Source organism: Alexandromys fortis, unplaced genomic scaffold (genome assembly GCF_014885135.2).
Source record: "Alexandromys fortis isolate MF-2015 unplaced genomic scaffold, M_Fortis_MF-2015_v1.1 scaffold_217, whole genome shotgun sequence".
NCBI classification, from domain to species: domain Eukaryota; kingdom Metazoa; phylum Chordata; class Mammalia; order Rodentia; family Cricetidae; genus Alexandromys; species Alexandromys fortis.
In genome coordinates, this window is record NW_026068098.1 from 150,998 (window position 1) to 177,693 (window position 26,696).

Genomic DNA, 26,696 nt, shown 5'->3' on the forward strand with positions numbered 1-26,696 from the left:
TTGAGATGGTAGGCATATACCACCCATGTTTGGCTTCCAAGCCCTTTTTGTATCTTGTTTATTTAGAAACAGAGTCTCATTAAATTGTCCAGATTGACTTTGCACTCTGCTGCCCACACTGGCCTTGCAGCTCTCCTGCCTCAGGCTTATTGGTAGCTTGGAATACAGGCCTGTACCACCAGGCCTACCTTCTATCAACAGCTAAAAAGGCAGGCTTCGCATGCCCAGATGTGATGGCCCACAGTGGGCATGGTCAGTAGGTATTCGCTGTACCAAGAGTATAGCCAGAACGAGGTTCTAACTAGTTCAGTGAGAAGGTGGGAGTGGCAGGTTTACACTAGAGGATCTACTCCTCGTGCAAGAACACAGGTTGGTGTCCTGCTTCCGAAGGTCATGCTGTGGGAAAGTTTTTGCCTTTCCAACCACTCCACAGAAGCTGACAGCCTACCTGAGACAGCGGGACTGAAAGAGCCCTGCCTTTTCCTTCCTGCCAAGAGGGCACACTGGACCTCTGCCTCAGCTCGTTTCCTTCTTTTACTGTATCCCAACCACTGGGAGACTGGCAAACAGGAACAGGGAAGGACTGTTCTCATGACAGAGACCCACACAGTTCTGGGTCCTTCCTGCCCCAGCCTACAACTCTGAGTGTGAAAACAGAGAAGGAAGGCTCTATCTAGAATGTGGAAACACCCATAGAGAGGCCTGGCCCATTCTCCCCATTCTGGAGGAGGCTCAACTTTTGCACTCAGGCCAGCAGCATCCTACCTCAGAGCTGTATCTGGCCCTTCTAGGCAGAAGAGAAAAGTGTGCAGGAGGATATAAGCCTGCATGTGGAGACAGCGCTGCCATGATACAATCAAAAGGATGGGGATCATGGCTTCCTGTTCTCGGTCTCAGGACATGTAAAGAGGCAGAGCAGACAGTGAGCAGCTCATTGCACAAGCTGTAGGCAGGGTCACAGAGGGTAGTAGGTCAGGACAGGGGTCACCAGCCACCCTTCAGAGCCACCCCGCCACCATATCAGCAGACTGTGGGAAAGGAGCCAATTTATGAAATTAAATAAAGTCCATGGAGGGAGTGAAAACTGCGGGCCAGGGCAACTCTACCCTGGCTGGGCCCAGCACAGCTGGGGCTCGGCTTCCCACACCCCACTTCTCCACCCTCCTGTGAGGGTGGGGTCAGAGAGCCTACGGGGGACAGAAGTCAGAGAAGTAGGGGTGCTGCAAGGCCTCCTCTGCTGAGATGCGCTGCACAGGGTTACACTTCAATAGGTTCTGCAGGTGGGAAGAAAGGCAGAAGCGCGCTCAGACCAGGACAGCCACCATCTTTTTGTCCCTCTGGACAAGCACCACAGTCCCCAGTTTCTAACCCTGGGCAGGCAAATGCCCCCATCTGCATCTACCCCTAGGTGCCTACCTGCAACAGGTCTCTCCCTGTGGCATTGAGCTTGGGTACGACGTTTACCAAGGATGTTGTAGCTGGGTACATTGGGTAGGGCTGCAGAGGAGGGCCAGGCAGAGTCAGGCCAGAGGTATGGAGCATAAGAGTTGGAAAATAAAAGGGTCCTCTAATGAACTAAGACCTCCCATAGCTAGTCACACCTTATAGTCTGGCAGCTTGGTCATGGCAGGCCATTGTTCTTCAGTCGGTGTCCCTAGCAGTGTGTCCATGTGGTCAAGGGTCACTTGTGAGGAGGGTTACACCTACACCTCAGGGGAGAGGGGGAGGATTCCTTACTCTCACCTCCTCTTCTCTCATACCATCTTGCTCTATGTCTGAATCTAGCCTGAGATGAACCCCATTTTATGGTGTTTACAGTGGACCAGGAAAATCAACCCCTGATGCTTGTGGTCCTAAAAATGAGAAACCAGTCATTTTCCTCCAAGAACCCCTACTCCTTTATCCTAAGGCTTACTGGAGCAACTTTCAACTGCCTCATCAGGTGTCCAACAGGCTACATCTCTCCACAGTGTGACCCCATGCAAGGACACTGTGGAGGTAAGCAATGGTGACCTCTGACCCCTGCTCGGAGCTCCATGCTCACTCCCTTTCTACAAAGAGGTGAAGGAGAGTGGGCTAAGGGCACTGGAAGGATATCGAAAGATCCTCTTCAGCTGGTCATCCACATCATTGCCAGGGAAGAGAGGCCGCCCCGCATTAGCCAGCTCTGAGAAAGAGACAGGGATAAAATAGAGCACATGAAGGATCCATCATTCTGCAGTGCCCCTGTGCCTTCCAGTCCCAGCCCCAAGAGCCCCTCTCCCCTCCCTCACAAAAGATCCTCCAGACCCTATTTGTTAACCCAGCTGGGAAAGCAAGTGCTTCTGCAGAACCCCAATGTGTCACCTGCAAAGATGCAGCCGGCTGACCACATGTCGATGGACGTGGAGTACAGCTTGGCCCCAAAGAGGACATCCGGTGGGCGGTACCACAGCGTGACCACCTGGAGAAGACCCCACCCACAGGGAGCCCCCTCCCACTTAGAGTGCTGGAGGGAGGTCCAGGAGGGGCTCAGAGAGCAGAGGAAACAACGTGGTATAGAGAAACCACTGGGGGACTCCTTCCCTTCAACCTCACAGACCACTTCCCAGGCTCACCTCAGCAGAGTAGCAGCGGACTGGGATACCAAAGGCTCGAGCCAGGCCAAAATCAGCCAATTTCAACTCCCCATTCTAAGGGGAGATAACACAAGGGGGACATGGAGAAGACTTTTAAATGGTTTAGGGCAGGCTCCAGCTTCCTTCTCCCCATCCCTGGCTCCGGTTTGTGTAAACTCACTCCCTGTTCCCAGAGCAATACCCTGTTTATGAGCAGGTTCTGGGGCTTCAGGTCCCTATGCAGCACGTTGCGGCTGTGACAGAATCCCAGGCCTTTCAGCAGCTGGAAGAGGAATGACTGGGGAGAGGCAGGGAAGAGGAAGTCAGATCCGCTGTGCCCTATAGCCCATATGACCTACAGCAAATTGATAAGTCCATCCAATTATTCTGGAATTGAGTGCGTGTGTGTATCTGTAGAGGCCAAAAGTAGGGTCACCTGGACCTGGAGTTACAGGTAGTTGTAAGCTACCCAATATGAATACTGAGAAGAGAGTCCTCCGCAAGAGCAGCAAGTGCTCTAACAACCGATCTGGCTTTTCAGCCTCTCGTCCGGTTACTTTTATGAATCTGCTTCGCATGCACTGGGTAGAAGAGGTACAACATTAACCAAGCTGTCCTTGCTCCTCACTTTTCTGGCCTGGCAGGTTAGTGGGCCTTCCTGCATCTCAGGTCCATGCTTGCCTCCCCTACATAGCTGCAATTTAGCACACACGCCATGACCATCAACACAGACACAAAGCTATAGTATGGAACCCAGGCCACGGCACTTGGTCTTGGGCCTAGAACAGTGACTGGTACAAAGCAAAACCTACAGCATATATTTGTTGTGTTAGCTTTCCCCTCTTAAGATTTAGTTTATTTTTAAATTATGTATGTATATGGGGTAGGAGTATGTACACATGAGTGTGGGTGCCCTTGGAGGCCAAAAGTGAGTACTGGATCCCCCTGGATCTGGAGTTACAGGTGGTTGTGAAGCCACCTCATGTGGGGGTTGGGAACGGAACTCACATCATCTGCAAGAGTAACATATGCTAACTGCTGAGCCATCTTTCCAATCCCTTTCTGTTTTGTTTTTGCCTTGATGTTTGAGAGAAGGCCCTGCTATGTAGCTCAAGCTAGTCTTGAGCTTGAGATCCTCCTGCCTCGGACTTCTAAGTGTTAAAGTTAGAAGTATGTGCCCCTCTGCAGGCTGGTATTTGTTGAATCTATTTCAACAAATATTTCTCATGTGTCTCATCTCTTGAGTACAAATGACATCATTGAAGTCAGATACTGTGCAAGTCAAAGAATGTTCACCAAAACCAGTAGCCTTGGAGGGCAGAATCAGGTTTTCTCTGGTACTCCAGGACTTCAACCTGTTACCCAAGGAGTGCTAATACTATAGGCACACCTGGGCTCTGGGAACCCCCAGCCACCCCCCCGCCTCACCTTCACAATCTCAGGGTCCAGGTCACCATTGCAGCTGTCAAAATATTTTTTCAGGTCCTAAAGAGATGAGGGTGTGGAGAAGAGGACAGAGTTCAACCTTAGTCTGGGCTCCTATACCCTCCCATTATTACTAAGCCCCCCAGCCCCTCTTTCACCTGATCACAGAACTCAAAAACCAACGTCAGCTTCTTGTCACTATGCAGGACATCATGAAGCCTAGGGAGAATGAAAGGCTCAGCCAGATCCCCCAATAGGCCTCTAGCCGCCCAGTACCAGCCCAGTCTAATGAGGGCCTAGCTCCTCCAACAGACCTTACCTGACAATGTTTTTGTGCTTCAGTTCCTTGAGTAGACAGATCTCCCGGAGGGCTGAACTTGGCACACCCTACAATATGCAAGGGGACAGTAGTCATAGCCCACCCCAAATAGGCCTTATACCCATCCCCCCAGGCCTCAGTCCTACCTCATCGTCATCATCCAGCCTGACACGCTTCAGAGCCACAATCTCGTGGGTTTCCCGGTTTTTGGCCTTGAACACAGTTCCATAGGTGCCTAGGGGAAGGTCGGGGGTGAGCGAGAGGATTCTTCTCAACATCTTACTGTGTAAGGGCAAGTTTTCAGGTAAAGGCTGGGCATAGAGTAGTTTTGTGAGTGAGGATGCCAAGGCGAAGGTGTCTAAAAAAGCTCAAGGCTTCAGCTGCAGGGAGAATCTGCCAAAAGCTCGGGGGTGGGGGGTGGGGGGCGGGAGCTGAGGTCGGGAAGTAGCAGTAGCGAGGACTAATCTAGGAGAGCAGTGAAGGCCTGCAAAAAAATGTTAAGGTTGGAGGTTCTGCAGTGAATTGAAGCAGGGGTTCCAGGTGAGGTTTGCATGTGATGCTGAGGCTAGGGCTGAGAAATACAGGAAGTGCCGCGGCTAGGAAGACGGGTCCATAGAGACAGCTAACGCTAAGAGCAAGAGTTTGCCGCAGATGCTAACACAGGGAGAAGGGCTGGTATCTGCACCAAGTGTTGGATTCAGCGGCCAGGTCTTTTGACTAGTGCTGAGATCGGACCCTGCAGGTATAGATAGCTGACGGTAAGGGAGCAGGGACTGCAAGCAGGGTCTTCAGAAAAGGACCTTGCAGGAACATCTCGTGGTTCCATTACCTTCCCCAATCTTCTCCAGTTTCTCGTATTTCTGCATCGCAGCGGCCGCGGGGACCCCTGCGGGCCCTGGGTTCTAAGACTCCCGGCCCTGGCGTTGCAGAGGAGGTGGTACCCACAGCTCCAGCCCCGCCCACCCGCTCCCCCACGCACAGGCGTCTGGGACTTGTAGTTCCGAGATGGCCATGTTTCCCAAGAAGACCCGTGACGGAGGGCATGAGGACTACAAAGTCCAACAGGCTGCGCTCGGACTCTTTGCAGCGATCAACTCCCGGGACTCGTTTCCACCGCAAAGACAAACCTTAAACTTCAACTCCCAGAAAGCATCGCGTGTCCGCTTTTCGGGCGTCTCCGCCGAGGCGCGGAGGTTCCCAGTGTGCCCCGCTCTTGTTATTATGCCTTTTCTGTGCTCACAGCCTTCCAGAAAAGGGCCGCTCCGGGACTACGCGTTCCAGAATACAGTGAGGGAGGGGGTGGGGTATTCCGCTTGAAGTTTGCATTTGACGGCCTAGATCCCGGGCGCTGTTGGCCCGGCTCTGACCTGGTTGGGTGTATTGAGTCGCCAGCGACCTCCTGACAGCTTCAGCACTAGTTTCCACCTCTCCCTAGGCCACCTGGTGACCCCAGGACTGATTGGGGAATAACTCTGAGCGATGTCTTACTGCTGATGACCTCACAGGGACCAGCTGACTACAGGGCTGGGCAGCGAGACAGGTGTGCCCCATTAGAGGCTGGATTTGAGTTGGAGGGACACACGCCAGAAACCCCTCTTTCTGCTGGGCCCATTTTATCGTCTCGAAAGCCACCGGACTCCAGAGGCTCCACTTTGACATGCCGAGGCCAGCTGACTGGAGCCTGGGTGTCCCCCAGATCCCAGTCTTCAGATCAGGCCCACTGGAGTCAGCCAGGGTGTGGTCCACGAGGACTGGCAGGTCAGTTACTCCCCTCAACAGACAAGACCACAGACAGATGCTACACTTGCAGCAAGCAGCCTTTACCTCACCCCATAAAGTAGCTGATTATAGATTTTCTTGCTCTGCTCTCTAATTGTCTCATGATTGCGTTCTTGAGGGCTGTGAACCGGGCGAAAACGGCCCCAAACAGCATTCCTCAGCGCCGGAACCAGAGTAACGCTAACCATTTGTTATTAACTTACTTAAATCTGAGTGCTTTTGCATAAACAATACTGTGAATCGCCCACGTGGCAGACTGAAGACGCATAAAGTGCATTCTTTATCTGAAATAATTGGTTTAGTTGAGAAAACAGGATGACACACTAAGGTCTTTAAAATAGAGATGTCGACTGCGAACAGGGTTCCATTCAGCGCGGAGGCAGTTCGAGCGAAAGCGAGTCCTCAACAAGTCGTTAGGTTTTTTATCAGTTCAGGGTCACGGTCACCCAACTCTAGCATCATTACCCCTCACATTCGTGTGCCATCCGTTCTCTCAAGCAGACACAGGGCTTTCTTGAAGGCAGTGGGTTTGATTGGGCGGGAGCCCTGCTGAGCCTTAACGCCAGAGAATCTGTTGTTCAAGTCCCTGAGCCTCCATTTCCTGGCCCTCCCTCGATCCCCAACGTGAAACTGACTCCTTTCCTCCCAGAGGTAGTTTACTAGACCAAAAGAGGGCGTCCCCGGAGGTTTTGCGGGCGTGGTGGTGGTGGGGGACAGCCGGGGTGCCGCGCCGGCGGTGTCGGGCTGTGCCTGGGAGCGCGCACCCGCCGCGGAGTCTCAGCGGCCTCTCGCCACCACTCAGCTAGCTGCGCCGGGGCCGCGCACGGCGCTCTGCGGGGGGCGCGCACGCTGGAGGCTGGCCTGCCCGCGGCGCGGGGGAAAGTTGAGTTGGGAGAAGTTGGGAGCGGCGGGGGCGCGCCCCGGGGTGGGCACCGGGAAGTCGTCGGGAGCGCGCGAGGGTTCCGGAGGATCAGGGGAGACCCGGAGACCCCCAGGACACGAAATCCAGAGCTAGCGGGTAAGCAAATAGGTGGGGGAGGGGGAGGGCCGCGAAGGAGGGGGGGGGATTGGAGACTTGAGCGCCGAGGGAGTGGAAGTGGAGGAAAGGGCGGAGACTGGGGCGCAGGGAGCGAGGTCTTAGGGAGAGAGAAGGATGGGGAGGTGAGTGGGAGTACCTTTCCGAAACGAGATCCCGGGGTCCGCCTTTTAAGAGTTACCTAAAGCCAGGGTGCCGCGCCCCCTGTTACCAGGAGGGGGTAGTCTTAGAGAGTTGCTGCCTTCAGCTTGCTCTCTCACTCTAGGGCGGGTTCCAGACTACCCTTTTCCCCCGAAACTTGCCAGTTTTGGGGTTGCCCAGGATCTCAATCCCCCGGATCTCGCAATTGGAAAACGGAGCCCTGAAAGGGGGTTGGCGGGTCAGGTCAGGACAAGAGGTCAGACAGAAGGGGGAGCAACTGGGTGAGGATGGGAAAGAAGAGTCTGAAGTTTGATTTTTAGGGGGCTCCTTTCTCTGTTTAGGAAACTCCTTGCTGGGTGTGGAGGCAGTGCTGCCTCAAATCTGGGTCCACTTTATCAAACTCTCTCCGCCCCCACCAGCTCCACAGCCAAGAGCTGTGGAATGTACAAATTCACTTGGGGAATGGTTAATGCCCAAGTGGGGGTCCGGACTGCTAATCCCTTGGGCTGGGGGAGAGATGCTAATCCTTCGGGCCCGTCGGGGCTGGTCCGGGGAATGTGCCCCCACTAGGATTATCGGCACCGATGCTCTGGACAGAGGCTGCTTTGTATTCTACGACCGCGGGGGAGGGGTGGGGGCGCCTGGGTAAAGGGAGGAGGGCTTGGTGGAGGAACACACTTGAGGGCGAAGCCTGGAGGTGGGAGTGAGCACCTGCAGGTGCTGAGGACAGATTCCCTATACCCCTCCTAGACCAGGTCCCCTCCCTGGCACCTCTCCCCCACACTGGCGGGCCCTGGCCGAAGGCCGTCTGAGGGGGAGGTGGAAAGATCAGTCAGCTGAGTTGGAGTTCTTGCCAGGAATGTGTAGCCCAGACTCCCCACCCTGGGCTGATCCCCCCAAGACCTCTATTTTTTGACCCTGTACTAACTTGTCTCACTGCCAAGGTAGCCATAAGTCAGACAACCCCAACTTCCCAGCAGCACTTCAACAGCTTGGCTTTGCTACCTTTGGAGAGCCTTGGGTGGTGCCTTCACTAGGAATGGGTACCCCAGTTTGCACTGGCTAGGGAACCTCCACCCCGCTCACAGAGCTCACACCCTATAGTCACTGTCAGGAGGGCTGCCCTGCCACTCAGATTTTCCTGGCCCAGGGCTAGGGAGGGGAGGAATAGAGACTGCCCCTCAGGATTCTTGTGCCCACCCCCTTGACGATGTCACGTGCCCCTCCCCCATTATAAGCCCCACTGTCCAGTCCCTTCGTTTGTCCTTCGTCCTACTGAGTAAGTGGAACTGCGCTGGGGAGCCTACGTCTGTCCTATGCCTAGGCTGGTCGTGCTGCTGGTTGGCCTGCCCTGTGGGGGCACCACCTTCTTACTCGCAGGCCCTCTGCTTTCCCTTTTGGGTTTTCTCCAAAGTTCTTTCTGGTCCTCTTTTTTCTGTTTGGGAAGCCAGCCACCCTGGCCTCCACACCCCTCTTGCTCTGTGGGGTGTCTCACTCCCTACCACACCCCTTTCTGGTCTCAGGCTCACCTCCAGGAGCCCCTGGTTTCTGTTCCCGTCTGGCCCTTCACTCCTGATCCTTCTGTTCTTTACCATTCCCTCCCTCATCTCTTCTGCTTTCTTTCCAGGGCTGGGCCTTGACTCCTTCCTGCCTCATTTTTGTTGCCTCTTCCCTTTCTGCTTCTGTTCTCTCTTTGTGCCAGCCAACCAGCCCCTTATCTGCAGTCCAACTCTTTGGTCTTCTTTTCTATACATAACTCTCCTCTTTGTTCTTGCTACCTCTGAGAGCTACTATGAGGTCCTTCATAGTCTAGAAGGATCTGGTATAGTTGGAGACACTAGAGTGGCAGACAGCTGAGGCTCCTCTACTTTCCTGAGCTGAGCTGGGGATTGGTCTACTCTTTCCCGATGGTGACTAGCCCTTTTCCGTACTCAGGTTATGCCTCCACCTTGTTGCCCTGAAAGCCGAAGCGACAGCGAAAAGGGCTAAGATTTGGCCATGAGCAGCGCCCCCAGGCGCCCCGCCTCGGGCGCAGATTCTTTGCACACGGTAAGCCCAGCCTGCAGGTGAGCTGGCCCAGGCTCCAGTGGGGTGTGGGTGGGGTGCAGAAACTACAAAAAAGAAGCTGTGTTGGATTGAGAGGCACTGCCATCCATACCCAGACTTTGCTGAGAGCATGAGGATGCTGAAATGGGGAAGGGGAGGGACAGGTGGTCTCCATTTTTCTGAGGAGTTGGATAGAAGTTTGAGGGCCCTAGATCTTAACCCCTGTTACCCTCTATGACTGGATATTAACTGTATAGGCTCCCACAAGTTCTACACACCAAAGTTCTAGTCGGAGCTTGCCGGCAGTGACTGGCCCCGCCCCTGGCCCACGTGCCATCCAGGCCCGTCCTCCCCCCCTTCCCTGATGTAGCCACTACCCCACATGGCCCTCTTCTGATTTTCCTAAGGAGTCTAATGATTAACTCTGGTGGCACAATCAGCCGCATTATATTGGTCACTTTAGCCCATCGGGGCACGTGACTGGGAAGGGACAGTGGCTGGTGCCCTCCCCCTTCCAGGTTCACCCCTGCCGCCATGGACTTCCTCCTACAACCTCAGGTTTGAGGAGATGGCCCATTCCCCCACCCTACAAGCTCCTCAGGAGCTGGTGCCTCTCTTGTTCCCTGCCTGCTGCTCCCTCACTCACCAGCTTCCTCCTGCCCAGCTGCTTCTGGTGGAAATGGGGCAAGTGCTCGGGAGAGTCTGCTGGAGCTGCAGAGAGATGGGCTGGGCAGGACCTCCTTTCTCCAGTCCCGCGTCCCTGCCTGCCCTGGCTCTTTTTTTTTTTTTTTCTTTCTGTGTCTCCCCACCTCTACCCCTGCATGTCTCCCCAAGACTGATCCTTCTCCCTGGCTCTTCCTTGCTGTAGCAGCTGGCACTGCCATGGAAGGGGTGGCATACCCTGGCCTTTGGAGGTCCTGACGCCCTTCAGGTCCCGAAGCTCTTGAGCAAATATTTGGTGGTGGCGCCTGGAGCTGAGACCTGCTGGGGGTGGGGTGGGCAGGGGGCTGGGCCAGGCTGCTGGTCCTTTAGCGGCCTGAGCTTTCCTGCAGTTCTGGCCCTGCTGTCAGCTGCTGCTCTCCCGCAGGATGACTCAGGTGGGGGGGAGTGGGGGTGGGGTGAGGGGCGGGACTGGCTGGCTGGCTGTGAGGGGAGGATAGTGCCGCCTTGGTGGGCATGTGTGCTGCTATGAAGGGGATGGGGGCTTTCTGGCCAAGCAGGAGCATACATTTCTGTCCAGGCAGGGTTAGGTTTGACTCAGAACTACTGAGGCAGTTAGTTTAGATGCCTTCAGAAGTTACTTTTAAAGCTCAGCCATTGTCCTCCAGCCAAAGGAATTTCTTCTGCCGCGGGAACAGGGAAGTTCACATTCTGCCTGGTTGCAGAAGGGCTAGACCAGGAGTTCTGTGGAGTTTTCTAGTGTGGGCCTGCCCTGGATTCACTGGGCCGTTTTTAGGGGGGGCTGAGCTGCTGGGAAGCTAGGTCCCTGGCGTTGGAGGCCGCAGTTGCTGGGGATGTGGATTAGGTCCCTACTTTGAAAGGATTTGGTGGCTGCGCGGGATGATAGGTTGATAGAGTCACTAGATCTCTATCCTTGGGCAGATTAGGGCCTTCGGGGACAATTCCCAAGGAATCCCGTCCATTCCTTCTCACAGCCAGAGCCTGAAAGCCTGAGCCCCGGAACACCTGGGTTCCCTGAGCAAGAAGAAGACGAACTTCGTACCCTAGGTGTAGAACGGTTCGAGGAGATCCTGCAGGAGGCTGGATCCCGAGGAGGAGAGGAGCCAGGCCGAAGCTATGGGGAGGAAGACTTTGAATGTGAGAGGGCAGATGGGAAAGGGAGGCTGAGGGCTCAGCTTGCACTGTCCAACAGAGAATGGGCTGGGTCTTAGTGAGAGAGGCCAGGACTGGAAAGAGGGATGCTGTGCTTGCCTGCTGCTAAGTCCCTCCTCCCTGCAGACCACCGCCAGTCCTCCCACCATATCCACCATCCACTGTCCACCCATCTGCCTCCTGATGCCCGCCGCCGCAAGACTCCCCAGGGCCCAGGACGGAAACCTCGGAGGCGCCCTGGAGCCTCTCCCACTGGGGAGACCCCTACAATCGAGGAAGGGGAGGAAGATGAGGATGAAACCAGTGAAGCTGAAGGGTCCAGGGCTCCCCCACAGCAACCATCCCCTGCCTCTACACCTTCTTCAGTGCAGGTAAGTGGTGCCTCGGCCCTGGGGGCTGTCAGCAGGGTCCTGCCCTTACTTTTCCCTGTGGGTTCCTCTTGCAGTTCTTTCTCCAAGAGGATGAAAGTGGAGAACGGAAGGCAGAGAGAACAAGCCCATCCCCCCCTACACAGATGCCCCACCAAGAGATAGCTTCCCGGCCCACCAAAGGAGCACAGACGGGGTAAGTAGACGGTACTCAGCAGTGTTCTAAGTAGGCACTCCCCTTGCTAGAGCAGGGAGGAGGCATGAAAGAAAGCAGGAGTCCTGAACTAACCAGGCTAGGGTTCTGATTCCAGGCCCACTTCTCCCCAGCTACTTGGGGAAGTGAGAGCATGACAGGATAGGGCTTCCTGGCCTTGATAAGGATTATAGGGTGGTTTACCAGTCTCAGCTGCTCTCGTCCCCAGCACTGGCTTGAGCACTGGGCCAGTGGTGGAGTGCTTACTAGAACCCCCTCTTTCTTTTCGGGAGCTGCCAAGTGCACCCAGTTGGAAAACAGATGTTGCCACCTGAAGTGGCAGCAGAACATCCCTGCGTCCAATGACCGGGCGCAGGCAGAGTCAGTACAGGCGCTTGGTAGGAGTGTGGGGGCACTAGCCAGAGAAGGCTTCCACGAGGAAATGACTTTGAACAAAATCTTAAGGTTATGACTATCACAGACCTGTTGTTTCTGGGTACCAGGCAGAGTGATGTGCTATGGGAAATAAAGGACATGGTGTCCCTCTAGAGAGTGAGTGTATAGGCTCACTGGGTGCCAGGCTGGCAGGGGAACAGGTGGGAGGCGCAAGGAAATCCTGGCACTGAGGAAGGAAAGGAGAAGCAGGCAAGACCGTGGCATAGCGAGGTCGTGGGCTGAGTGGATGGTAGGAGTAGGGGCAGGAACTGGTGCATCTGAAGGGCAAGGCTCAGCCCTCCATAAACATACTGCCAGGTTGGAAGGGCAGGGGAGTTAATACTGATAAATGCTAGGCTCTGAATGTTACTTTTCCAAAACCTCACCTTCTAAAACACTGAGGAATGCTGGCCTTTACCCATGCTATGGGGAAGGCTTATATCGAGATGAGCCTTGGGGTGGCTGTGGCCACTGCTCAACCCCGAAAGGCTAGAGCTGGGATTCAGATGCTGGCTGTCGGCTCTCAGAATCCTCAAGTCTTGTCACGTGCCCACCTTGCAAGAGTGGGGGCGAGGAGGGCTGAGGTAAGTGTGCTTCTCAGGCTCTTTGGACTCATGGCTGTTCTTTCTACAGAACCCTGGTGGAGGAGATGGTAGCGGTGGCCAGTGGCACGGCTGGAGGTGATGATGGAGGTGCTGCAGGACGTCCCCTGACCAAAGCCCAGCCTGGACATCGAAGTTACAACCTTCAGGAGAGAAGACGAATTGGCAGTATGACAGGGGTGGAGCAGGCACTACTGCCCAGGGTCCCTACTGATGAGAGTGAGGCCCAGACACTGGCCACAGCTGACCTTGACCTCATGAAAAGTGAGTGCTTGCTGGTGCCTATAATCAGTCTCATTGTTGGTGGGACAAAGGGTAAGAAAAGGAGGAAACTGATCCTGGTCCTCTCTGCACCCCCAGGTCACCGGTTTGAGGATGTTCCTGGGGTACGGCGACACTTGGTGAGGAAGAATGCCAAAGGTTCTACACAAGCTGCCCGGGAAGGTCGAGAGCCTGGCCCCACACCTCGGGCACGACCGCGGGCCCCCCATAAGCCCCATGAGGTACATCTATCTATATCATGTCTTCTATCACCTCCCCTTCTACCAGGCAGACCGATGGTGGTGCCCCAGAGCTGCCCACTGCGTCCTTAGGGCAGTATGGGCTCATGTAGAGTACTGTGTTCCGTGAGGTGAGCCTTCAGCGAGGTGAGCCTTCCCTGAGATGTGTATCCCGGCCATCTGCTGACAGGCTGCAGTAAGTGGTCTGCAAGAGAAAACACGGAACCCTCAGGCTGCCTGCATATAGTGCTTCATTGTCAATGCCCCGCTTCCCTGCTCAGCTGAGCCTTCCACCAGCTGGTGAAGGAGAAATAGTATGGGTGGTATCAGCCATAAACCAGGTCTGTTCCTTGCCCAAGGTCACTTAGTTATTTAGGGACCCTGCCCATCTCAGACTGCAGGGTTCTGAACTTTGATATAGTGTGGTTTCCTTTTTAAATGTTTTTATTGAGTTATAATAGCAGTGTAATGTAAATCACACCTGTGCCAAGTGTCCAGTCCAGGGACACATTATGCCCACAACACCCAGATGGCCACTGCCCAGCTAGGGACGGTTCCCACCCTCAGCAAATCCTTTCCTGCTACCACCCTGGCAGTGTCCTATAGAGATGACCGTGCCCTGTTGTTTGGTAGTCTAGACTGGCTTAGAATTTGCTATGGAACCCAGGCTGGCCTCCACCACAAGGCAGTTCTGCCTCAGCCCTCTCTGCCCCAGTGTCCTGGAGGGCTGGGAGTACCGCTCGTTGCTGTTAGTCTTGTCAGGCTTATGTCAGTCTCCAGAAGCCCATGGCTTCCTTGCATGGTAACTCCACTTGTCTCCGTGAATCCTCTTCACAGTAGAGATATTTTACAGATGAGGGAAACCCAAGTCTGGTTAGTAAGTCACACATGCCCGTGTACCATCCACCATGGCCCTAGGTCATGTATGCTTCTGGTGCTGCTTTTCCTGAGGTGGATTCTGGCAGCCTCTGGCTGTGTTCCCTGCAGCATTTTCTCGTCTCACCCCAAGGTGTTTGTGGAGCTGAATGAGTTGCTGTTGGACAAAAACCAGGAGCCTCAGTGGCGGGAGACAGCCCGCTGGATAAAATTTGAGGAGGATGTGGAGGAGGAGACCGAGCGCTGGGGGAAGCCTCATGTGGCCTCACTGTCCTTCCGAAGCCTCCTGGAGCTCCGCAGAACACTGGCCCATGGTACCTCCATTTACCTGCTGTATGAACCCTTTGCTTCTACCCCCATAACTGAAGCTAAAAATGACTTGAAAGCATTTGGATGAGAAACATCTGACATTCCTTCTATAGCACCTTCAAGTAGCCCAGTCTAGCCTTGAACTCACAATTTAGCTGGTGCCTGCCTTGAACTCCTTATCCTCCTGCCCCTACCTCCTGAGTGCTGGAATTACTGGCATGTGTTCCACACCCAGCTTCCTTCTTAACATCTTAGAGGATCTGGGAATATTACCTAACCTGTAGGGCTGTCTGAACGTCACCAAATACCCAGAGGCTCAGGACGCCAGTGGACTTGCTTCCTCCTTCCTGTTGGGTAATCACTCCCAGTTGCTCTTTAAAAGGCTGTTTCTAAGCAGCTGAGGACAGAGAACTCTGCTCTTGGAATTGTTTCCAAACGAAGAGCAAACACGCTGCAAGTGAAGTTTCTAGGCTTTGGGTAAAACGCCAGAGAGCTTTATCGCTTAGGCTGTTTTGGCTGCTCAGAGCAGTTGAGTCTGTTTATTCCTTAGTTCTTTGTTCTGGAAAGTTGACCTTGCCAGATAAGTGACCCGGCAGCTTTTGAAAGGAGTTCCATTTCTACACATTTTTGGGGTACCAGCAAGCACCCACTGGGCTTGCAGAAGTGAAGGGGGAAGTCTGGAAACTTTCAGTTGACCCCAGGGTTGCTATGTGGACAAGGCCACAGACTGGCTGGAATATGAGGGAGATCCAGGACCCCAGGAGCATCATGGGGAGGCAGCACCATGAATTTCTTACAGCGAAGAGGATGTAGCTGTAGTGGGTGCCCCTGGTAACCTCAGCTGGGTGCTCCTGGGATAAGGCATCGGATAACTAAATCTTGGTAGTTTTTATCGACCTCATACAGTATTCCTGAGAGGGGAGAAGGAGGGGGACAAATAGGTGAGAAAGGCAAAGTGGTAGAAGCTTTAGGAACAGAGTTGGTACTCAAGCCCAGACCTTTGGCCTACCCTGCCTGGCTGCGCCAACCTGTTCCCACTCTCCCTCCCGTCTGCTCCCCGCTGCTGTTACTGGTCCTCTCCCTGCCACCTTATCGCAGGAGCTGTGCTCTTGGACCTGGATCAGCAGACCCTGCCTGGGGTGGCCCATCAGGTGGTAGAACAGATGGTCATCTCTGACCAGATCAAGGCAGAGGATAGAGCCAATGTGCTACGCGCCCTTCTGCTGAAACACAGGTATGGCGTCAGGGTAGGAAGACCCCTGTCACATCCTGCCTCCCTGGCCCTAGCCCCATTGTTGTCTTTCCTGACCCTCACTGTCCTCTGTCCCATCAGCCACCCAAGTGACGAGAAAGAGTTCTCCTTTCCCCGAAACATCTCAGCGGGTTCTCTAGGCTCTCTGCTGGGGCATCACCATGCCCAGGGGACCGAGAGTGATCCTCACGTCACAGAGCCGCTCATTGGTGGTGTTCCTGAGACCCGACTGGAGGTGGATAGAGAGGTGAAGGGGAATGAACCCTGTCTAAGGGCTGGCAGTAGGATACGAGCAATGTGGAGATGCAGCTGGAACATGTGGGAGGTGCTGCCTAGACTGAGTTCTGTCCTCTTCCTCCCTTCCCAACCCCTAGCGTGAGCTTCCACCCCCAGCCCCACCTGCAGGCATTACCCGCTCCAAGTCCAAGCATGAGCTGAAGCTGCTGGAGAAGATCCCCGAGAATGCTGAGGCTACCGTAGTCCTTGTGGGTATGTGGGGGAAATAGGGAATAGTAGAGGCTGGGCTTCAGGGCCATTCAGGACTTAGAGACCAGAGGGTTCCTGTCAACTGCTCTTGTCCATGGTGACTCCATATATCCCTAGGCTGTGTGGAATTCCTTTCTCGCCCCACCATGGCCTTTGTGCGTTTGCGGGAGGCTGTGGAACTGGATGCAGTTCTGGAGGTGCCTGTACCCGTGCGTTTCCTCTTCCTGCTTCTGGGCCCCAGCAGTGCCAACATGGACTACCATGAGATTGGCCGCTCCATCTCCACCCTCATGTCTGACAAGGTCAGCTTCTTCTCCATCTGATGCTATGCATCCTGCCTCAGCCACTAACCTTGTGCAGCCCCAGTTCCCAGTCTAGCCCCCTCCTAGTATACTCCCTGATTCCTATCTGCTTGAGCAGCAATTCCACGAGGCAGCCTACCTGGCAGATGAACGGGACGACTTGCTGACTGCTATCAATGCCTTCCTGGACTGCAGTGTGGTGCTACCACCTTCAGAAGTGCAGGGCGAGGAGCTGCTGCGTTCTGTTGCCCATTTCCAACGCCAGATGCTAAAGAAGCGAGAGGAGCAGGGCCGCCTGTTACCCCCTGGGGCTGGGCTAGAACCCAAGTCTGCCCAAGATAAGGGTACGCCCATGTAGGCCTGGGCCAGGAGATGCTGCCTTAAGGAGGGAGCCTGAGGGCAATAGAGGGCTTGTAGGGGCCTGGCAAAGGAGGCCAACTATGTTGCTCCTGGCGCCAATGTGGTCTGTGTTCACAGAGGAGGGCCTGATGGGGTGGTTGGGAGGGAGGGCTCCACAGGCACCCTGACGGAGGCCTGGGTTGCAGCGCTCCTGCAGATGGTAGAGGTGGCGGGTGCAGCTGAAGATGATCCCCTTCGGAGGACGGGCCGGCCCTTTGGGGGGCTGATCCGTGACGTGCGGCGCCGATACCCCCACTACCTGAGTGACTTCCGCGATGCACTTGACCCTCAGTGCCTGGCTGCTGTGATCTTTATTTACTTTGCCGCCCTGTCTCCTGCCATCACTTTTGGGGGCCTACTGGGTAAGGAGAGGCTTTAGTGGAGATGGCAGGTGGGCATAAGGCTTGGCCACCAGGTACTGAGCTTGTTCCTTTTCCACTGCAGGAGAGAAGACACAGGACCTGATAGGAGTATCAGAGCTGATCATGTCCACAGCACTCCAAGGTGTGATCTTCTGCCTGCTCGGGGCTCAACCACTGCTGGTGATTGGCTTCTCTGGGCCTCTGCTAGTGTTTGAGGAAGCCTTCTTCTCGGTAAGAGGACCTTGTGTCTCACTTTACTGCCCTTCCTGGACACAGCTCCTGTCACCCTAAGGGCTCCCCGCCTTTTCTGCTCAGTTCTGCAGCAGCAATCAGTTGGAGTACTTGGTGGGCCGAGTGTGGATTGGCTTCTGGCTGGTGTTCCTGGCCCTGCTCATGGTGGCTCTGGAGGGGAGCTTCCTGGTCCGCTTTGTCTCCCGATTCACCCAGGAGATCTTCGCCTTCCTCATCTCCCTCATCTTCATCTATGAGACCTTCTACAAGCTAATCAAGGTGGGTGTGTGTAGGGTACAAAGGAGCCTGGGGCATACTGTTTTGTCTTTAGAAAAATGTTTTAATTCAGTTTTCTTTGTTCTGTGTGTGTGCATGCACGCATGTGTCCGTGTGTCACAGTGCCCATGTGGAGGGGGTCAGGGTTACACACAGGAGTCGCTTAGCTTTTTTGACCTTTTGATGGAGCTCAGATTGTCAGGCTTGGCATCAAGTCCCTTCACCCACTGAGTCCTGTTGCTTCCTTCCTTGCTTTCTTCACTTTAATTGTGTTTTTCTGTCTCATATCTTGGTTTTTTTCTTCTGGACTATAGGCCAGGGTAATTCTGGCATCATCTTTTCAGAAGCACAAAGTAACATGAAATCAAGAAAGGGCTAGAAGAGCTGGGAAAGCAGGAAGGTCGCTGGGAGTGTGGCAGAGTTGAGCTCTAGCACCACAGTCTGTGCTCCCCCACTCCACCCCCATCCTTCCATGGCCTCCTTGTCATTAGCAAACAACATCAGATTAGTATTTCAAAAACTCATATTTTTCATAGCAAGGATAACATGCACTTTCATTAGAATCCAGGAATGGAAAAATGAGGGCCCAAAGGTGACACATAGTCTGGATATCTAACACACAAATCTCAGAAGTTACTATCCTTGATCCTCCGTGCTCATGGCTCCTCCTCTTCCCTTAGCCCCTGGAGCCCAACTTTGGCTCTGGCTCTCTCCCATTCCCCGTGACCTTTCTGCCCCCTCTCCACCCCAAGTAGCCTTACACTTACACCAGACTCTAGTCTCAACTAAATCTTTTTCTTTTACTTCAGTTTCAGTTTCAAATTCTTTATTATATGTCATACTTGCTCAACATGAGCTGAAACAGTTGGTTTTCAAAGTCTCTGAATATTTTGCAGATTTCTACATGCAGGTGACTATGAAAATATTTGTCATTTTTAAAAACCTGAAACCCTGAACAGGCACTTACACGAAGAGAACATTGCCACCCACAGATACCGACATTTAAAAAGCTGTTCAGGACATGACCATGCAGCCTTTGGCCAGTGAAGAAGTGGGTTCCTGATCACTCTCTCTGAAGGCTGTAATAGGAGCTAGGGTTTTAACTCAGGGGTAAAGTGTTTGCCAAACATATGCAAGGCCCTGTGTTTGGTCCTCAGCTCTAAAACAAATTAAAAAGTTGAAAAACTGGAGTCTAAATGCCATAATAGTAAAATGAATCTAAAGAAATGTAATTTGGGTTTTTGGAATTCATAAAGTTAACTGACAAAACTGTTACTGAGATATATTAAAAAAATATTGGGGCTGGGTACAGTGGCACACACGTTTGAGCCCAGCATTCTGGATGCAGAAGCAGAGGCTGTTAGATCTCTGAGTTTGAGGCCCGTCTGTCTGGTCTACATAGTGAGACCCTATGTCAAAAGGGAAAAAATAAATATTTGTGGAGAGCCAACAAGATGACCCAGTGGGTGAAGTTAATGGCCATCAAGCCTGGTGACTTGAGTTTGATTCTTGGGACCCAGCTAATGGGTAGAAGAGAACTGACTCCAGAAAGTCTTACTGATCTCCACATGGGTGCTATGAGTGGCACATGCATGCCCACATACATATACACACACACACACACTAAATAAATGTAAAGAAATAATATTTGTGCAAATGAACTAAGTTAAGTGAAAATTTCCACACATACATCTCATACTTTGTATGTTTGTGGTCAGACCCTGTACATGTGAATTTGTGACTGTAACCTTTCTTTGAGACACTGGATGAATGATATAGTGTTAACTTAAACTGGATTAGCTGGGCAGTGGTGGCACACGCCTTTAATCCCAGCACTTGGAAGGCAGAGGCAGGCAGATCTCTGTGTGTTCGAGGCCTGCTTAGTCTACAGAGTGAGTTCCAGGACAGGCTCCAAGGCTACAGAGGAACTCTGTCTTGGAAAAAAAAAAAAGATAAATGAACTGGATTGATTTTTTTGAATATATGGAACATTGCAGTACAGCATACCATCCTTGCACAGGGCCATTCTGATCTTTTCTGTACCCAGTTTTAGTATCTGTGCTACTGAAGCAAGCACTAAGTCATTTTCTTAACCTGGTAAGACAAGCTTCTAGAAGGCAGGTTGGCCTTTGCCAAACTCCTCTACCTCGCCAACATCCACCCTGACCCCAGTTCAGCCCATGGTCCTTTGTGGCTCCTCCCCAGATCTTCCAGGAACACCCTCTCCATGGCTGCTCAGTCTCCAACGACTCAGAGGCAGACAACAGCAGTGGCAATATGACTTGGACAGCAACCATGCTGGTGCCAGACAACGGCAGCACAGCCATGCAGTCTGGACCAGAGAAGCCCCGGGGCCAGCCCAACACGGCCTTGCTATCGCTGGTACTGATGGCTGGCACTTTCTTCATCGCCTTCTTCCTTCGCAAATTCAAGAACAGCCGGTTCTTCCCTGGCCGGGTATGTAGGATTGCAGACTGGAGGAGCTGAGGACAGGAAGGGGATAACTTGGAAGTATTGGGGAGTTGCATGGAATAGGAGGCCTCTGAGCATGGTGCTTGCCCTCTTAGATCCGGCGGGTAATTGGGGACTTCGGGGTGCCCATTGCGATCCTCATCATGGTGCTTGTGGATTACAGTATTGAGGACACCTACACCCAGGTGAGGCATTGCACAAGTAGCAGCAAGATGCTACTGGGCTGTTTCCACCACCTTGGGTTCTGATGCTCCACTGAGTACCCTCTGTAACAGCACACTCCCTCTGCCTTGCAGAAGCTGAGTGTGCCTAGTGGATTCTCCGTGACAGCCCCAGACAAGCGGGGCTGGGTCATCAACCCTCTTGGAGAAAAGAGCCCCTTTCCCGTGTGGATGATGGTGGCCAGCCTGCTGCCTGCTGTCCTGGTGTTCATCCTTATCTTCATGGAGACACAGATCACCACGTGAGCCATCCTAGCTAAGGGACCAGAGTCCTCAGCCAGGCTCAGGGATACAGTATAGGATCTATCACCATGGGGCAAGGACCTCAGGGGACCCTGGATGCCAGCTAACCAGCTTCTTTTGCAGGCAACAGAAACATCATTGATGTTACCTGAGGTGGGACAGGGCACCCACATTGCAAGCTAGCCTAGCAGGGCTTAGAGGAATTTTGTAAGATACAAGCTAAGGACACAAGTTCAGTTCTATGATGGAGTTCCAGTGGGATGAACAGAGTCCACCAGAACCAGTGGGGACCTGCTGGAATGATATGATCTCCCATGCTGTGGGTACCCTGGGGTTCACAGTGCCTCTCCTCCCCCAGGCTGATCATCTCCAAGAAAGAGCGGATGCTGCAGAAGGGCTCTGGTTTCCACCTGGACCTGCTGCTCATTGTAGCCATGGGTGGCATCTGTGCCCTCTTTGGCCTTCCTTGGTTGGCTGCTGCCACAGTTCGCTCTGTCACTCATGCCAATGCACTCACTGTCATGAGCAAGGCTGTGGCACCTGGAGACAAACCCAAGATTCAGGAGGTCAAGGAACAGCGGGTGACAGGGCTGCTGGTGGCCCTGCTTGTAGGTATGCTGCCCTTACTCTGAACCTCACCTTTCCTGTAGGTCCCCAGCTTCACTGGAGGGAACCACTGTTTCTTCTCCTTTCCCAGGCCTCTCCATGGTCATTGGGGACCTACTACGACAGATCCCCCTGGCTGTACTCTTTGGCATTTTCTTATACATGGGAGTTACTTCCCTTAATGGGATCCAATTCTATGAGCGGTTGCATCTGCTACTCATGCCACCCAAACACCACCCAGATGTTACCTACGTCAAGAAGGTAAGTTCCTGCACTCAAATGGTGCAGAACCGCACCTCAGCCAGACTGTCTCCTCCCTGTACATAGTAGCTCTAGAAATCCCTGTGGTAGTTCATTTCCCAGGGGAGAGGAAGGAGGGTCCTGGTCCTTGTGGCTGGCTGGGATATATGTCTAGGTTCACCTCCTCTCTGCCCCCAGGTTCGGACCATGCGGATGCACCTGTTCACTGCCTTGCAGTTGCTGTGCCTGGCCCTGCTCTGGGCGGTCATGTCCACAGCCGCCTCCCTGGCCTTCCCCTTCATCCTCATCCTCACAGTGCCACTGCGCATGGTGGTACTTACCCGCATCTTCACCGAGCGAGAAATGAAATGTGTAAGCACCCCTTCCCCCCTCTCTCTTCTCCACTCCTCTCTTCCGTGGTTCTATAAAGGCCAACACTTCCATTCCTCTCACAGCTGGATGCTAATGAGGCAGAGCCAGTGTTTGATGAGCGTGAAGGTGTGGATGAGTACAACGAGATGCCCATGCCTGTGTAGCTGCTGTCCAGAGCGTAGCAGAGGGACTAATGGGTAGGGGACAGGGGTTGGGGGCTGGGGCTCCCCTCCTACCCCTCCACATTTTTATTTAAGTGAATAATTTAAAGCCCCCTTCTCCCCACCCTGCAGTAAAGTGCTTCAACCCCAACCTAGGCCTGGTCTTCTGTCTTTGTTAGTGGGGGTCATGAACAGAAAGAGATGCAGCCCAGCTCTGTTCCTTGGTCCAGAAATGAGACTCACCATGGGGAAGGAAAGGGATTTTAATGAAAAAGCCAACAGGGAGCCAAAGTGCAAATTGCCCCCTCCCCAATAGGGGTTCCATCCTGAGCCCTGTCTGTACTCCCTCACCCACCCTCAGGTCCCCAGCGGAGGCCTAAGGCCTGAAGTTTCTGCCTCAGGTAGCTCTTGAGTTGGGGCAGGCCTCTCTGAGACTCCAATTCTTCAAATGGCAGCTGCAGAGAGAAGACAGAAGATTACAGTGGCTTGGCTCTTAATACACATATGGTGGGGTGGGACAGGACTTCTCACCGGCAGGAGTTGGTAGCCCATCAGGCCCAGGTGCCGCTCCCTCAGAGCACGAGAGCCCAGAAGCACCCTGCCATCCCGGCAGAAATGCCAGCGTTCTCGCAGCATCAGCACCACCCTGAAGTAGAGTGGACCTGGCTCAGGTTGCTGTTGGCCCAGTAGCCAAAGACTCCCCAACCGTTTCATTTTCCTTACCTTTGGGTGGAGTGTTGTGTTGTGGGGTTAGAGCCAGCCTGGTCCTGTTGGCAGGACCGTGGTGGGTAGGGCAGGAAGGGGTCTTGTGTCCTCACCGGCAGCACAGCACCAGAACTACCAACACAGAGCAAGAAGTCTGCAGGGCAGACAGGCCTTAGCCTTGTGCTGGCTTTAGACTGCTGGCCACCCACGTCCATCCACACCTCACCTGTGCAGTAGCCCGGAGGCACAGTCAGGTCCTGGCGGTATTTTTCTTCCCCTAGCAGCTGGCGCAGCCCCTCGGCTACTATGTCCTTGTGACTGAGGAGAAAGGACAGTGGTAGAGGGAAGGCCCCTGTACCTGCTGAGCACTACTACCACCCTGCAAAGGCCCTTTGCTGCCTCAAGGCTATTCTTCTGTTAGGAGACATGGGCTCTGGCTTTCCTACTCTGTGCTCCTGTGACTGCCCCTCCTCTGGCCCACCTGTATTTGCAGCGGGCACGGTCAGTGATGAGGGGCTGTGGGAAGATGGGCACTCGCTGTCTTTGGGGAAGGCGGGGGCCTTGGTACCCTGGGAGTTCAAGCTCCACGGCCGTGTCGAGCAGAGAGAGGTAGCGTCGCACAATCAGAGAAGGAGGGGTGCCTGTGGGGAAGCAGGGACTGGGGGACACTGGGCCGCTGACACCTGGGCACACTCCTGGCCTGCAGCCCTTGGCCCCACCAACCATCCTGTCTGCATACCATTGATGTGGTTGATGAAACTGGGGGAGAAGACAAACTGCAGGGCTCTGAAAGGCAAGCACTGTAGCTGGCACAGTGACATCAAAATGTTGACTGTGGCCAAGGGTGCCACCCCTGCTTCCCGAGCCAGGATCCTCTCAAGACAGGGCATGAACTGCTGCTCCAGAGGCAGGTAGTTCAACCTCCCAAAGGGCAGGACCAGCTTCTGTACCACCTGCAGAAAAAGGCAGCAGCATCCAGCAGCAAACACTGCTTTGCTTTCTTTCAGGGTCTTCTTTGTCTCAGATTAATTTGGAACTCCCTATGCAAATCAGACTGGCCTCAAACTCAGAGATCCACCTTTCTCTGGCAGGATTAGAGGCACATGCCAAGTTCCCGGGCATGTTTGATAGGCACAACCTCAGGGAGGCCTGGTTCTATCAGTAATTTTCAAGGCAGAATGCCCTCTATACCAGCACACACTCCAAGTTCTGCAACATAAGCAGTATCTTCACAGAAGGGACATAACTGGGGGCGGGGGAGTGTATGGCCTGTAGATCTCTCTGTAGGAGTGGATCCTATGGAGCTAGGCTGCTGTGCAGGAGCTTTGGAGAGTTTCAGGGCTCCAGACATACTACTATACTGATTATGGGAACTGGACAACCAGTAAGCAGAGGCAGATGTCCTGGGCACAGAACACAGCCTGGGTAGAATGCTTGCTACAGAAGCCAGATAAGCTGGATGGGGGCTGGGCCCGACTGAGCAGCTGAGGATGACTCAGAGAAGCAGGGGAGGGTGGGAGGCCAGCCCACCTTGCTGTTGAGCTGGGCTTCCTCAACCACCAGGAAGTGAGCAATGGCTTCCAGAAGCTGGGGTTCCCGCAACCGGTGCCGGGCCAGGTGCTGAGCCAGAAGCACCATTACATGAGGAGTCAGTTCTTCTGGCCTTGCCTCTGTGAAGAACAGCCTGTCATACTGTGCCTTCAAGGAAGGCTGCTGGGGGCTAGACTGCGCTCCAGCCCAGGCACTCTATCCCAGCGGCTCCATCTCATCCCTTTGCCTCCCTTTTGCTTTTAACCCTCGGCACCTGCCAGGCTTCTGATCAGATGCTGACGAGGGTACCGCAGGAAATGGGGGCAGCTCAGGGCCATTTCCAACCTTTGCCCACCGTGGATGGTAGGCTGATGTGGGGAGGGTGGTTTTGGAAGGAGGCGGGACCTTCGCTCCTGCTCCAGGGCACACAGGAGTGGTCCATCTGATGGAAAGCCTGGGAGGGAGAGGGACAAAGACCATCCTAGTAAGAAAGCTGCGGTTTGCTATCTTGCCAAGTGGAACGAATGAGTTCCCAACTTCCTCTTCTTCATTTCTTGACTGGGAAGGTATACTGATTTCAGTGGAGAGAGGTGGTCACGTGAGCATGATGTATCAACAGTGTGTGGGGAAAGCCTTAGACAAGTCACCTTGTGCCAAGTCTAACAAAGTGCCGTGGCTTCCTAGAGCGCTGTATTAGAAGGAACCTAGTATCCAGCAGAGGCAGAATGTTGTTTGACTTGGACATCCACCATGAGGATCATCCACCAGAGGACTCAGCATGTGTGCTTGGGGAGGTGCCATTACTAGGTGGGAATCTGAGAGTCCTCAGCTCTCTCTTCCGCTACTCTTCCCTAAACACCCACACCTTCCGACACCCTCCTCACCAAGTAAGACTGCAAGGTGTAGACACACATGGATGGTGTGCACATCAAAGGAGGGGCAGTTTCGAATGATGAGCTGACTCAAGTCCCGCAGTGTGGCCTGCTCCACAGGGGAGGGCCTAGGCTGAGACACCAAAAGCTGTCCCAGACGGCGAAGGGCCACAGGGTAGTGATGAGCTCGCACTTTGGTGGGGTTCTGGCTCAGCCATCGCAGCAGCTCCCCAGGGCTCCGTGCCTGTTCCAGAAGCCGTTGAAGGCCTTGCACAGGGCCTCCTCCAAAAGGCCGGTCCCCCGACTTGCTGGGCCCCGAACAACAGGGCTGTACTGGCGGGATAAGCAGCAGACCAGACAGCCGAGCAGGGGAATTCTGGGCAGAGAGCAGGATTCGAAGCATGGAGGTGGGTGATGGAGACCCTGAGGGGTGGCCCAGAAAACCGGGTGAGGTTTCCTGCACGGGGAAATGGCTATCTAGTCCTTACCTCACTCCCCACCTAAAGGGCCTGCTCTGGAACTCTTCCCCACCATGCTCCTTTTCCCCGCTCCTTTCTAAAGAAATCCTAATTCTTTAAGTGTGCTCGGTGCAGCTCTATACACATTTCACATACACATCTCCTTCGATGCTCCGTGCACGCTGATGAGGAGTCGCGGGGCTGCATTACCTCATTTCACAGGTGGAGAAACAAGGCCCAGAGCGACGAAGAGGTTAAAGCCCGAGGTCATTCACAGGGTTAGTGGTCACACCCAGCCTGGAGCCCCGGTGGTCCCCGCGACGCGCCCTGCCGACCACCTCCCCTCTCGCTGGAGGCGGCGGCGGGGTGGGCGGAACGCGAGCTCCGCAACCGGACGGCGCTGGGTCCCTTGCTGGGCGCTCCCACTTACCAGCTGCGTGACCTTGGACAAGTGTCTCCGCCTCTCTGCCTAAGTCTCCTCACCAGTGAAATGAGAACACAGCGCAAACTCGCAGGGCGCGCGCTGGGCCCCAGTGCGCCGTCTGCCAAGGCGCGGGGTCGGTGCTGTCCGCGGGAGAGGCCCCCACACCCTGTCCCGGCCCTGGGAGGCCAGCAGCCCATGGCCACTGTCGCTAACACCAGCTCCCGCCGCCCTCCCGCGGCCCTCCCCGCAGACGCCACCCTACATGACTCCCCGGGCCCCGCGTAGGTCACTCTCTCAGTTGGTCTCGGGGCCCGGGAGTCGGGCTCCCCCCGAGGCCTCCTCATCAGCGGGCCACCGAGTCCGCCATCTTCCCAGCAGCCCCCGGATCGCCCCCAGACGCCAATCGCAGCTCAGTGCCAGGCAGCGGAGACGTGGCTCCCGGCAGGCGCTGCGAGCAGGGGGAGCCGTGGGTCCCGCCCCCAGCTTCCGGGAAGTGTGCGCTCGGCTGTGGAGGCGGTGCCATAGAGCCTGGCCTGAAATCTGCGGGAATGACGCGGAAAGCGATGGTCCACTGTCCAGCCCTGGGCAGCTTGCGCACACAGGACCTAGGGCAGGTCCCGTTCTC

General features: G+C 54.4%; 3 protein-coding genes across 6 annotated transcripts; 1 reads left to right on the forward strand and 2 right to left on the reverse strand.

The window, feature by feature from the left end:
- Positions 1-1,029: 1,029 nt before the first annotated feature.
- Positions 1,030-5,317, reverse strand: Cdk5 (cyclin dependent kinase 5). Its single transcript, XM_050123758.1, has 12 exons — positions 5,171-5,317; positions 4,488-4,576; positions 4,342-4,409; positions 4,181-4,241; positions 4,026-4,082; positions 2,800-2,895; positions 2,598-2,672; positions 2,347-2,443; positions 2,097-2,167; positions 1,602-1,661; positions 1,417-1,497; positions 1,030-1,274 (listed from the first exon to the last, which is right to left on the reverse strand). The coding sequence occupies exons 1-12, from the start codon at positions 5,205-5,207 to the stop codon at positions 1,188-1,190; spliced, it is 879 nt and encodes a 292-aa protein (XP_049979715.1). The 5' UTR covers positions 5,208-5,317; the 3' UTR covers positions 1,030-1,187.
- A 286-nt stretch (positions 5,318-5,603) lies between these two features.
- Positions 5,604-22,233, forward strand: Slc4a2 (solute carrier family 4 member 2). 3 transcript variants are annotated; one of them, XM_050123750.1, is made up of 23 exons: positions 5,604-6,099; positions 9,233-9,346; positions 10,999-11,161; positions 11,303-11,547; positions 11,622-11,740; positions 12,806-13,038; positions 13,135-13,277; positions 14,284-14,464; positions 15,558-15,693; positions 15,793-15,958; positions 16,086-16,200; positions 16,315-16,499; positions 16,618-16,843; positions 17,045-17,260; positions 17,343-17,491; positions 17,576-17,770; positions 19,973-20,224; positions 20,335-20,424; positions 20,536-20,702; positions 21,062-21,315; positions 21,401-21,570; positions 21,748-21,921; positions 22,005-22,233. In XM_050123750.1, the coding sequence occupies exons 2-23, from the start codon at positions 9,296-9,298 to the stop codon at positions 22,083-22,085; spliced, it is 3,711 nt and encodes a 1,236-aa protein (XP_049979707.1). In that variant the 5' UTR covers positions 5,604-6,099; positions 9,233-9,295; the 3' UTR covers positions 22,086-22,233. The 3 variants fall into 3 exon arrangements, with proteins under 3 accessions (XP_049979707.1, XP_049979706.1, XP_049979708.1); XM_050123749.1 differs by lacking the exon at positions 5,604-6,099 and adding an exon at positions 6,971-7,138; XM_050123751.1 differs by lacking the exons at positions 5,604-6,099; positions 9,233-9,346 and adding an exon at positions 9,817-9,901.
- A 94-nt stretch (positions 22,234-22,327) lies between these two features.
- Fastk (Fas activated serine/threonine kinase) lies at positions 22,328-26,521 on the reverse strand. Of its 2 annotated transcripts, none has more exons than XM_050123756.1 (10): positions 26,334-26,521; positions 25,202-25,612; positions 24,592-24,771; positions 24,318-24,457; positions 23,527-23,740; positions 23,269-23,428; positions 23,014-23,105; positions 22,806-22,941; positions 22,614-22,728; positions 22,328-22,537 (listed from the first exon to the last, which is right to left on the reverse strand). In XM_050123756.1, the coding sequence occupies exons 1-10, from the start codon at positions 26,413-26,415 to the stop codon at positions 22,430-22,432; spliced, it is 1,638 nt and encodes a 545-aa protein (XP_049979713.1). In that variant the 5' UTR covers positions 26,416-26,521; the 3' UTR covers positions 22,328-22,429. The 2 variants fall into 2 exon arrangements, with proteins under 2 accessions (XP_049979713.1, XP_049979714.1); XM_050123757.1 differs by lacking the exon at positions 26,334-26,521 and adding an exon at positions 26,078-26,326.
- Positions 26,522-26,696: the final 175 nt, after the last annotated feature.

Coding starts and splice junctions, on each gene's coding strand:
- Cdk5 (XM_050123758.1), bottom strand. CDS start 5,207: ATGCAGAAATACGAGAAACTGGAGAAGATTGGGGAAG. Junction 4,242..4,341: donor AAGCACAAAAACATTGTCAG/GTAAGGTCTGTT, acceptor CATTCTCCCTAG/GCTTCATGATGTCCTGCATA. Junction 4,083..4,180: donor TTTTTGAGTTCTGTGATCAG/GTGAAAGAGGGG, acceptor TCATCTCTTTAG/GACCTGAAAAAATATTTTGA.
- Slc4a2 (XM_050123750.1), top strand. CDS start 9,296: ATGAGCAGCGCCCCCAGGCGCCCCGCCTCGGGCGCAGATTCTTTGCAC. Junction 16,844..17,044: donor CAAGTCTGCCCAAGATAAGG/GTACGCCCATGT, acceptor CCTGGGTTGCAG/CGCTCCTGCAGATGGTAGAG. Junction 21,316..21,400: donor GCTGGTGGCCCTGCTTGTAG/GTATGCTGCCCT, acceptor CTCCTTTCCCAG/GCCTCTCCATGGTCATTGGG.
- Fastk (XM_050123756.1), bottom strand. CDS start 26,415: ATGAGGAGGCCTCGGGGGGAGCCCGACTCCCGGGCCCCGAGACCAACT. Junction 24,458..24,591: donor TCTGATCAGAAGCCTGGCAG/GTGCCGAGGGTT, acceptor TGTTCTTCACAG/AGGCAAGGCCAGAAGAACTG. Junction 23,106..23,268: donor CGTGCCCGCTGCAAATACAG/GTGGGCCAGAGG, acceptor CTTTCTCCTCAG/TCACAAGGACATAGTAGCCG.